This window comes from Zosterops lateralis (assembly GCF_965231275.1).
Source record: "Zosterops lateralis genome assembly, chromosome: 1".
NCBI classification, from domain to species: Eukaryota; Metazoa; Chordata; class Aves; order Passeriformes; family Zosteropidae; genus Zosterops; species Zosterops lateralis.
In genome coordinates, this window is record NC_139762.1 from 153,376,161 (window position 1) to 153,388,247 (window position 12,087).

A 12,087-nucleotide genomic window follows, 5' to 3' on the forward strand; every position below is an offset into this window, starting at 1 on the left:
ATTTGAAAGCAAAGGTTCTGCGGGTTGGGGGGCCAGGCTCTGTTACTGGGAGTGATGTGCCGGCGGTGTGGGAATGTGGATGAGCAGGCAGGGAGACACATCCGTCACTAACCCTGGCAAAACCACACACACACAACCCCCTCCTCGTCCCCCTCCTCAAGATAGCTCATTTGCAGGCGGCTTAATTCTCCTAAGAGCATTAGAGGTGCATTTGGTAGACATGAGCCCAGTGCCAGGAGCATGTGGCCGATTAGCGGCAGCGGCAGCTGGTTTTGACCGCAGCGCGCATTTGGGGCGGAGATACTCACCGTGCTTTTTGGGGACACAAAGGTGAGGTCTGGGGGGTCTGGGTGGGTGTTGGGGGGTCAGCTGGCGTGGATTAGGTGCTTCAGCACCAGCAGGTGCAGCTTTTGGGTAGCATATGGGAGCAAGGCCTTCCCTTCCATGTGCTTTTCTGTTCTGCAGGTGAAATTTGAGTTACCCCCTCTGGCTTTACAGTGCCATTTCAGCTCTCCAGATGATATTTCAGCTTTAGCTTTAAATACCACCTTGCTTTCTAATCCATGGTCTCCTGTGAAGATGAGGATGGTCAGGTATGCTCGTAGGGGATGCAGAAAGTGATGGTGTCTTCAGCGGGCACCCACACCAGGCAGGGGTTTCGTTGGGAAGGAGGACACTCACCACCGCATTTCCCTTTCTCTCCCCCGCAGCCTCGCTCTCTGCTGGGATTTATGGAGGTGCTGAGGAGCAGCTGTGAGCCCCGCAGCCCCCGGCAGCCCGCCCTGTGAAGCAGCTCCCAGCCGCCTCTCCTCGTCTCGCCCAGCACCCCGACCCTCCGAGTCAACCATTCAAGGCTCCCGTGCATGGATCGCCCCAGTGAGGCACCGCTGCCGGACGCCGCCGACGCCGCCCCGTAGGCTCCCGGCCCCCTGTGCCGCCCCCAAGTACTCTACATACCCCGATGGGGTAACGTGACGGGGGCCACCCTCCCGCCACCACCACCCCCCATATGCAGAGGCCTTTCTAGAGCGCCCGGGAGCGTGCAGCAGGCATCAGAGGCAGCAGCCGCTCACTGTCGTCACACACACGCAGAGGACGCCAACACTACAGCAAAGGGATTTGGTTTTTTTAATTATTATTATTATTATTATCGTTAATATTATTTTTTTTTCTCCCCCCCCGCCATCTGGCTTTTTTTTTTCCCCCCGGGGGGCTTGTGGTGTGTCAAGGAAGCCGGCGCGCTCCCAGGAGTTGGGATTATTTGCACAACGTCTGTATATTGAGTTCTTGATCCTTTTTTTATTTTTATTTTTGAAGCGCAGAGGGGTTCTTGGGGTTTGGGTTTTTTTTGTTTTTTGCCCCTCCACACCACACTTTTCTTGGGGCTTTTCCCCTGCCACTGTCAGCACCACCTCACCTTCCCACTGTCCCCACCATGGCCCGGATGAACCGCCCTGCGCCCGTGGAGGTCTGCTACAAAAACATGAGGTTCCTCATCACCCACAACCCCACCAATGCCACGCTCAACACCTTCTTAGAGGTAAGGAGGGGAGACTGGAAGGTGGGGACCAGGGTCCAGTTGTACTTTTTGGGGCTAAAAGCTGATGTCTATGAGAGGGCAGCACATCCTCTCTGGTACCACAGCCTCTGGTGGCATCCTAGGGCAGTGAGTCCAATCATTGACAGCTTTTTAGGATGGGATGTTTTTCAAGACCCCAGGCGTGATGTTTGGGCACAGTAGAGATGGAGCAGTTTCCCCATTCCCGTTGCATCCCCTGCCAGATCACCTAGCACGTCATGTCACAGCGTTTTGGAGCAATGCACACAACCTGCCCTGTTCCTCCCATCACCTCAATAATGGCTTTTCATCCCAAATATCCCAGCATATTTCCAATACCCAGAGCCTGTTGGGTAGTGCTGGAGAGCCTGGTGTTGAAGAGCTAGCAGCTCTGTGAGTGCTGAGGAAGGTGTCTGTGATTTGGGGACAGCTACCCCATAGTCAGCACGCTGCACACAAGGAAACGGGGACCACACCAATGGGAAGGGAGAAAAATTCCCCATTCCTCCAATCTCTCAGACTTTTGGCCGGGCTGCTGAGGCTGTGAGGCTCACCACGGTCTGGTGAACGCACATGGGGAACAAAGGAGGTGGATCATTGGCAGGGATGATCTCATGGTGCCTGGCGAGCCGGCACACCGGGCACACAGTCCGGGGGCAATCCTCTCGCCGGGCAGCGAGCCATGCTGGAACCATCCCAAATCCCACGCCTGAGCCTGCAGCCTGTTGGAGTGATGATGGGATACGGCAGCGAGGTGGAGAAGGAGCCCCTGAGCCATCTGTGAGATACTGAGCTCAGCTGGTGGGGCATGCTATGACTCCCCCCCCAGCTGCTTCCATACATTTCTGCATCAGGAGTGTGACCTCACCAGGCACAAATAATTTCTCCCACAGAGGACTTGCACCCATGTCAGGGATGTTTCTTTGCCTGAGGTGTAAAATGCCTGCTGATGTGGCTTTCAAGGCTTAAAAATAAATGGTCCCATTGGTACTCGTGACTCTGAGGAGTCATGAAGATGCTGGTTAAAAATCCTACAAGGCCACGTGGCTTTGGTGTCCTGGGATTTCATGTTTCTTTCTGCCTGCCAGGCTGGATGGACCACAGGTCAAGGGTTCAGAGAAGGGGCACAGCACTGTTTTAGGGTCCATACTGCTCCACATGGTCATAGCAGGGCTCGGATGTGTTGGGGTTAACTGGGGTGCATCTGGCAGGATCTGTTCAGACCCCTCCTTCTCCTTCCCTCCCCAGGACCTGAAGAAATATGGTGCCACCACGGTGGTGCGAGTATGTGAAGTGACCTATGACAAGACCCCCCTAGAGAAGGACGGCATCACTGTCATGGTAGGTGGGCAGCAGGATGGGCACCGGGGGGGCTGCCCCAACACCACCCTTAAACATCTCACCCCTTGGGGCTGTTAAACACCCTGATAGCCCAACTCAGCATCACACTGAGGCAGGAGCAGGGTTGGAAGCCCAGCTGAGCTGAGCTGAGCTGAGCTGAGCTAAGCTGAGCTGAGGCTAGTGCTTTAAAAAGAGAAGTGCTGCCCACGCAGCCGAAACTGTGACTCACCCGGCTGAGTCGGCAGCTGCCTTCCCTGCCTGTTGCTCAGGCTCTGAAACATCCAGGGATGAGAGATCACCTGATCCCACGTGGAAGATGCGCGTGGTTCCCATTACTCCCGGTGTTATCTTATCCTGGGGGGAGGTGTGAGGGTTTTGTGCTCTTCCAGCAGCCGGCTGGTGCAGCTTGGGGGGGATGAAAGGGAGCAGGCAGCAAGCTGGGAAAGGCAGAGCAGGCAGCTGCCTGGGCTGTATCTTGGCTGAAAAGTAATTGGAGATGATGTCAGGCATGATAGCCCTGCCAGGGAGTTCAGCTCCAGCTGGGGAATGAGGCTCTCCTCATTATTTAGGGAAGGGTTTGGAAGTGCCTTGCGTCTTCTGGGGTGGTCCTCTCTGTGTAGGACCTCTTTATCTAGCTCTGTCTGTGTAATGTATATCCTAGAGAGAGAGGAGGCTCTATCTTAGATCCTCAGGGATATAGGTGGATAATCCCATGGCTCTCTAGATACAGATCCTCCAGATGCAGATGTCTCTAGATATAGATGCAATCTGTGTCTCTACAGGATGTATCTTGGAAAGATCATTGTATCCTATGTATATAGAATCCATATGTTGGAGATCATATCTGCTCACTTACACACCAAATTCCGCATTTTACCCCGTTTCTAACTGGAGCCTCCAGTCTGAGTTTCTATATCTAGGATATACATACCTCTTTACATCTCTTATCTCTCTCTTATGTGGAGAGATACATATCTAGGATATGTTTTATATAGAGAGTTAGAGAAACTATATAAGACACTGTATAGAAACTAAATAGTTTCTATAACCATATAGAAACTATATAGGGTAAATGAAGAGATATCTATAACCTGGTTTTCTATAGATAGATTTATCTCTGCAGATACAGAAATATCCCTATAATTATATCAAATCTCTCTATATTTTTGAGATATATATATATCATGGTATATATTCTCATTTGGTATACTCAGTTTGGTATATTTTTTATCTGTATCCTGATATATGTATTTGACATATAAACATATCTTGGTGCACAAGTCTGATGAGGAGCAGCTGAGGGTGTTCAGCATGGAGAAAAGGAGGCTTAGGGAAGATGTTATTCTCTCTATAACTGAAAGGAGGTTTGTAGCCAGGTAGGGTTTGGTCTCTTCTCACAGATAACAAGTGATAAGGCTAGAGGGCTTAACCTCCAGTTGCTCCAGGGGAGATTTAGGTTGGATATTAGGAAAAATTGACTCACTAAAGGGGTTGTCAAGCACTGAAACAGCCTGCCCAGGGAAGTAGTGGAGTCACCATCCCTGGAGGGGTTTAAAATAGCTGTACCTGTGGCACTTGGAGACATGGTTTAGTGGTGGCCTCGGCAGTGCTGGGTTAACAGTTGGACCTGATGATCTTAGAGAGCTTTTCCAACCTAAACAATGCCATGCTTCTATATATAGACCATACATAGGTCTGTATATGGAGAATAAAAGGCTCTGGGGAGACCTTAAAGTCCTCTCCAGTCGCTAAAGGGGCTGCAGGAGAGCTGGACTATTTACACAGGCATGTAGGGATAGAACAAGAAGGAATGTCTTTAAACTGACAGAGGGCAGATTTAGATGAGGCATAAGGAAGAAGGTTTTTATCATGAGAGTGGTGAGATGCTGGCACAGGATGCCCAGAGAAGCTGTGGCTGCCCCATCTCTGGAAGTGTTCATGGCCAGATTGGAGCAACCTGGGATTAGTGGAAGGTGCCCCTGCTGTGGCAGAGGGTTGGACTAGGTGATGTTTGAAGGTCCAGCCATCCCAAGTCATTCTACCACAAGATGATTCTGTGGTGTGGTTTGTCATTCCTGGTGTGAGCCCCTGGCCTGCCCTCTTGGCTACAGGGAGGACATGGCCTGGCAGGAGGAGATGGCCTTGCAGGACAGGCACAGGCTGGCCAGGAGGGCTGGCTCAAGCAGTACAAATAGTCCAGCGTGGTCCTTGGCTATCAAATCCCAACAGAAATCACACCACCTGTTCAAACACTGAAAGGAAGCAGCTTATTTTGCCATCTCACATCAAGGATGACTCCAGCACAGCAGCTTAGTGACTCACTCCTCAAAATCTAGGATTAGGGCCCGGTGCCCCCCACCCTTCAGGGCTCACCAGGCCACATCCTCTCCAAGTGATGCTGCCCTTCCTGTCTCTCTCTTCCAGTGCTCCATAGCCAGTGGTCATGCTCATCCTGACAAATCTGTTTTGGGAAAAAAAATCCCCATTTTGGGACACTTACCCCTCTTAATTGAGCCCAGAGCTGAGGGTGTCAAGTGCAGAACCCATTTGACAAACTTCCTCACCATGCTCCAGTTTTGAACCCCTGCAACTGAAGGAGTTGATGAAGCTCAGAAGAAGATGGGATTTTTTTTTTCTTTGTCTCTTAATAACCTTTCCTGAAGGATGGTATTTAAATGGCCCCATTTGGAGTGATCTCCCTCCCTTTGACTCTCTCTCTCTAGGGCTTTGTTAGTGGGTCCCCAAACCATTCTTTTGGTCTTCCCCTCCATGTGTTGCAGGAAGCTGAATTTCAGCACCACATCAAGTTCTGAGATTTCAACTATCTTCAAGCCACCTTTGCTCAAATCCCCTACAATGTGCTCCCACGCACTGGAATTAGTAGCCAGGGAATTTCTGTATGCCAGATGATGCCACAAAACCACCTATATCCCCACAGAGCTATGCTGTGAGCCCAGCTGTGGCACTTCTTTACATCACTGTGGCTGACACCCCACACACCATCACCCTGAATAAAAAACAACCTCTGAGAGATTTTCCCCAGAGACTTGACAGTGTTTCTCTCTTCCCAACCTTGCAGGATTGGCCATTTGATGATGGAGCACCTCCTCCCAGCAAGATTGTGGAAGATTGGCTCAACTTGTTGAAGACCAAGTTCTGCGAGGACCCCGGTTGCTGTGTGGCCGTGCACTGCGTGGCCGGCCTGGGGCGGTGAGTCCTGGCCCAGCACTCCAGCTGCCACTCCTCATGGATATAGGAGAGGAAAAACTATGTCAGCTCTCTTCCTTCCCTTCCCCAGCCCCACTTTGAGCAGGGTTTTGTCCCAGCTGCCACCTCCCCACAAAGGCAGGAGAGGGACAACCATGCCAGTGCTCCTCCTTCCTTTTCCCAGTTCCTCTTTGAGCGGAGTTTTGTGAAGCCTTAGTGGGAATAGATCAGTTGATGGGGAGGATCTGCTACCTGACCTTCTCCTTGAACTTTAAATGATGGATATCAGCCTCTGGGCTGTGTGACTGGGGAGTGACAGCCACTGCTTTTGTGTTTCAGTGCTCCTGTCCTTGTCGCACTGGCCTTGATCGAGAGTGGGATGAAGTATGAAGATGCCATCCAGTTCATCCGACAGTAAGTGGAGCAGTGTTGTGGTGTTGGGGCAGAAAGTCCCTCTTTGAGGGAATGGAGAGATCTGGCATGTCCCAGGGTTTGTTTTTTTTTGGTGACACTAGGGTTGCTTTTCTCTCCTTTGGGAGTGGGAAAACAAGGCATTGGCATGGAGCATCCTGTGCCTTTGCAGGAGGCTGGGGCAGCAGCATCCCTGAGGGGCTTTTGGCAGTCACCCCACCTCTGCCCCACAAGTTTCCTCCCCAGCTCTCCATGTGCTGGGACTCAAAGGGTGAATGAGAGAGGAAAGCTCCTGGGGTCAGTGCCTGTCTCCATCCCTGGAGGGTGCACATGGCTTCAGCCTCTGAAATCCCTTCCTGCTCCAGGCTGGGGGGCTCAGTACCCCGGCAGGGGTGATTTGGGGTGGGGGGGATCTCGTGCCACACCTCTGACTGTTCTGGCACTTCTCTGTCCCCACAGGAAGCGCAGAGGAGCCATCAACAGCAAGCAGCTGACATACTTGGAAAAATACCGACCAAAGCAGAGACTCCGATTTAAGGACCCTCATAACCACAAGAACAAATGCTGCATCATGTAACCTCAATGACCTCTTTGCCAAAATCCATGCACAGACCCCCGGGCACTCGCACACATCCCACCCCCTCACCTCCTTGCCCAGCCCTGCACTCCCCACGCTCTGCCAGGGCTGGGCTGGGGACATGGAGCATCTCCAGCGTGTTCCAGCACTCACAGCACACTCGTCTTGCTGGATCCCCAAAAAAGGCTGCTGTCTCCAGCTGTAGCCCCGAGGAGGGAAGACAGCACTGTCCTTTGACTCTTGGTGTTAGCAGGCAATGAGCTTGTGTGACTGTTCTTCATCACCATCCTCCTCCCCGCTTTCCCCTCCCGTTGCACTGAGAGGGGTGGGCAAAGGGTGCTTGGTTTGGGGTGATGCAGGCAGGGCTGTGCCAGCTGAGAAGGGATGGGGTGCAGATGTGCCAGAGCACCCCCCAGAAAAGCCTTTCCCCACCTCTTCTCCATAAATAAGGGCTGCAGCAGCAGGGATGAAGGTGGGGATGGCACAGTGGCCTCAGAGGGGAAGGTGGTGGTAGCCGGGAGAGGTGACAGGGGCTCTTAGCTCAGTGACCCTTGTGGCCGGGGGAAGGGCTGAGCTAAGACCCCCAGTACCATTCCCTTTCTCTTGGCCCCTCTGTCATGTCACCACCTCCCTGTTGCCTCAGTGCCAGCCGGGATGCTGCAGATAGAGCTCGCTGGGGACTTGCTCCAGTGAAGGCAGAGCCACTAGGAGCCTCGGGGACCACAGCAGGGCTTTGAGGTACTCAGCTTTGCTGGGATACTGGATCAGCACTGGGTCCCCCAAAGTGTGGGGTGCTCCTGCTTATAGCTTCCAAATTCAGTGCCCAGGGTGGTGAGCTCTCTGCTGTCGTGTCCCCATCCCTGAGCAGTGGCACAAACCCCAGTTCTGGCTGCAGTGCCCTGGGGACACAATGTTCCTCTCAAGGCACATTCGTGTCCTCCACCACCACTGACTGCATTTGCTGGCCGAGGGGCTGGGCTGCAGCTTTCCTAGGGGATTTTGGGTGTTCCTGGCAAGAGCACGTCACCTAATTTTGCTCCTGCCTTTTCCATATCTGCACCGAGGCACCTGGCAGCCCTGGCACACACCCAGGTGGGCTGGGCTCAGAGCTGGCCCTGAGCTGGGACATTAAACATCTCTCAACTTTCTGCTTGCAGCAGCTGGAGCAGTGGGCCACGTAGGGGGTGTGGGGGTGTTCTTTTTCTTTTAATGAGGATAAAAAGAAATTTGCTAATTAAAGGAAAGAAAAAACTTTAAAAAATACCCTGTTTGTCTTCCGAACATCCTCAGGCCTTTCTTTTTTTCCATCACTGCCCAGTAGAGCCCGGGAGGTGACCCATGATCCCCCAGACTGATCCCCACCTCTGTGTCACAGCTGGCTGCCATCCACTATCACCAGGACATCTGTGTGGCCCAGGGGATGCTCCAGGTGTCCTTAGGGACACTGCTGCTCACCCCTCAGCTGCAGAGGATCACTGTTGTTGGGACAAGGAGGGCTGATCATCCACCTCTTGGGGTTTTAGGCTGACCAGCTTAAGATGCCCGCAGTGTCCTGTGTTGGGTCTCTCCAAAGGTTTGTGTGCCTTCCAAACTAGATGTTCAGAGACCTTCTCTTCAGGGCGTTCATCCCTTGGGACAGGTGGTGAGGAAGGCTGGTTAGACACCTTCAGTACCTGCAAAAGGTTGGGGACTGCTTTGTACCACCACAGAAGTGGGCAGCAGAGGTGTTGGGAGCTGTTTCCAGCACCACTTCACCCATCCTGATGGGGGCCAACCCCACTGCAGCGCAGAGAAGGCCATCCTTTGGGATAAGCTGTGGTGCTGAGTGAGGTGGGAGTCTCTCCACAAGTGGCCCTAGAGTTGTCATACCACACACCTTGGGCCTGTCCAGCATTGTGGGACAGCCCTCAGTACCTTGAGTGTCTCCTGCTCTATCCCAGGCTCTTGATTCCCATGACTCGTGGAGAAGGCAGCACTGGTCAAAGGGTCTGTGTTGATTGGGAATTGCTTGGGCTGATAAAAAGGCCTGACCCTGTAGTAGAACACCCTGCTGGGTGGGTCCCTTCGTGCTTGGGTCTGTCCTCCTGCTGCTAAAATAGGTGCTGCTTCATCCCCAGCGACATAGGAGGTGGCTTGGCATTGTGGTGCTGACAGCTCCAATCCCTGCTAGCCAGGAAGCTTCCTGATCCCATGCCCTTCCTTGTGGGAACTGTTGCTTTATGGGCTTGGAGACATTTCTGTCCTGACAAAGATGAGTTTTCCTCACCCATGCTCATGGCAGCATCACCTGGAACGTTGCCCAGGGCAAGAGGTCCTGGGATTCAGCCCCCATGCCTTTGAGTTGGAGTCAGGCTGAGGACAGAGGAATTTGAATTCAGCCTCCTTTGGCCGCTCTTGTGCAAGCCTTCACTCAGGCCTCAGCCCAGGGTGCTGGCTTGGTGGGAACATGACGGGGACAGGCTTTGCTTTATGTAGCATCAAACCAATCACCTTAAAATTAGGGAGCTTCTGGTATAAAAGCAGTCCTTGACCTCGCCATGTAGCCAAATCCTGAGGGCATCTGGCTGGCAGAGTGACATCTTGATCATCCTCAGTTTATGAGTCACTGCAAAAAAACAAAACAAACCAACCAAATCATGCTGATTTAATTGTCCTAGATATTTTTCCTTTTTTTTTTTTTTTTTTTTTTTTTTTTTTTCCCATGGATATCTCCCCCTTAACCCTAAAATATGCTGCTTCCATGGAAAAGACACCTTGGCAGCCCAGGAGCTGCTGTTCTGCATGGAGGGCTGAATTCAAAAGTTTTTCTAGATTGGACTGTCAAATATTTGAGGAAATTTTTTTATATGGACTTGGGCTCCTTCCTCTGAGATACCAGCTCCTTGATGTTTCAGCCTAGAGAGGGTTACAGAAGCAACAGGCTGGGGAAATTGAGGGGTCTTCCAAGAGAGATTTGGGTTAGAAATCTCAAAGAAGAGCTCGAAAGTCTTGAGACAGGCAAGAGGAAAGGTTGAAGCTAAGTAAGACAACACCAGAGTGAGTCCTGTGCAGCCAAGGGCTCATGGTTTGGGCTGGTCTTGGCTTCTCTACTTGTACACTAATCCTCATTTCACCTCAAATGCCAACGTGCTGAAAGGAGGGCCTTAAAGCTCTGATGTATTTGCCAATGCTGTCACTGCTCTGGTTGTTTGCATTGAGTCCTGGAAGATGTCACAGGGAACAGACACCCCCATGGCTTTGGCTACACAGCAGCCACCTCGCCCTGCCCTTTTCTCCAGAAGCAAAGGCTCCAACTGGGTTTTATAATTTCTCACCCCTGTCCACCCCCTCACCCTCCATGGAAAGCCACCCCAGTTTGCAGGGACAAGGCTCCAAATTGGTGCAAGAACTTTGGAGACCAAAGAGATGGCAAAGCAAAGATGCCCCAACCATCAAACCAAGAGCCTGTAGCCTTTAGCCAGGAGTCAGTCGTGGCTGAGCCTTGTGTGAGGGAATAAAATAGAGCAGGAATTGGTAGCTGTGTCCTCTCACCAGTAGCACATGGCACACGTATGCCCTCAAATATCCCTTCTCTTGTTCCTTTTGCAGTCAGATGGAGCACAGGGAGGGGGTGGGATGGTGGGAAGGCAGGAAATGTGGCCATCACAAATGTCCAGCTCTTCATTGAAGAAAGTTCTGGTGACACACATTTAAAGGCTTGGCGTTTGTAAATTCATATTATGAATCTTGCAGTAAGACTGACACTGTGGTGCTTGGGCTGGGAGCTTCAGAGGTTTATGAGGAACAGATTTCCCGAGAAAGCAGAGTCTGGCTCTACCCACAATAGAACGAGTCGTTTCCTTTTTTATTTTTTTCATCGGGTTTGTTTGGTTTTTATTAGTCCCAGTGGGAAAGCACACAGGGAGATTCGTGACTTCCATGCAGTTTCCAAAGTCTTGTATCTCATTTGCTGCCAGCACTCCGGGTAGGTGCAGCTTGGCAGGTGGGTTTGGATGGGATTCTGTCTGGTGGGAGACAAATGTGGCTGGTTTCTTGGCACAGAGGTGGGGTCCTGGGCCGGGCTCTTGCAGACATTCCCGGGGAGGGGGCATTCCGCTGCTTCCCTTCAGATGATGATCTCCCAATGAACTCTCCACTTCCCTGCTGTTCCTTTCTGTGCAACAAAGAACTGCATATTTTCCTTTTTAACCCCTTGGGTGACCATAGTAGTGTGTAGATTAAGCCCAGATGACTTTTTTTTTTGTTGGATTTTGTTTTGTTTTTATTTTTTGTTTTATTTTTCTTTTTTTTTTTTTTTTTTTGGTCTGAGCCATAGCTAAATTATTGTACCCAATGCTTTTTGTATCAGATGGCATCACTTTGAATATGCAGATGAGGTATAGGATCTTGACACTTTATAACCTTTTTAAAAAGAAACTTGTCTGTTTTCTTAACATCTTGTGTAAAAAGGAAAAAAAAATGTATGCCTTTGGTAATCACTTTTTTGTTTGTTTTTTTGAGTTTTATGAAATTACAGTGGTTACACTCCAGCAGCGAAATAAAAAGCGTTCACTGTTTTGTACATCCTTGTGTGCCTGGTGCTGCTAATGGGAATTATCAGGATGTGGGAGGCAAAGGCAGAGCTGAACTCTGGCCAAGGGTGGAAGTGGATGGGGGAGTTTGTTCCAGCTGGAGAAGAGAGGGCTTCAGGAAGACCTTAGAGCACCTTCCAGTGCTACAAGAGAACTGGAGAGAGAATTTGCGAGGGCTGGGAGTGACAGGACAACAGGGAATGGCTTCAAACTGACAGAGGGCAGGTTTAGATTAGGTACAAAGACAAAATTCTTCCTTGTGAGGGTGGTGAGGCCCCAGCACAGGTTGCCCAAGGAAGCTGTGGCTGCCTCATCCTTGGAAGTGTTCCAGGCCAGCTTTGATGGGGCTTGGGACAGCCTGCTCTAGGGGAAGGTTTCTCTGGCCATGGTGGGGCAGTTGGAACTCTGTGATTTTGAGGGCC

At 51.3% G+C, this 12,087-nt stretch overlaps 1 protein-coding gene across 1 annotated transcript; it reads left to right on the forward strand.

Annotated features, from left to right (window-relative positions):
- Positions 1-707: 707 nt before the first annotated feature.
- On the forward strand, positions 708-11,851 carry PTP4A3 (protein tyrosine phosphatase 4A3). The gene is made up of 5 exons (XM_083867138.1): positions 708-1,540; positions 2,807-2,899; positions 5,979-6,109; positions 6,446-6,520; positions 6,977-11,851. The coding sequence occupies exons 1-5, from the start codon at positions 1,436-1,438 to the stop codon at positions 7,092-7,094; spliced, it is 522 nt and encodes a 173-aa protein (XP_083723264.1). The 5' UTR covers positions 708-1,435; the 3' UTR covers positions 7,095-11,851.
- The last annotated feature ends 236 nt before the right edge of the window (positions 11,852-12,087 follow it).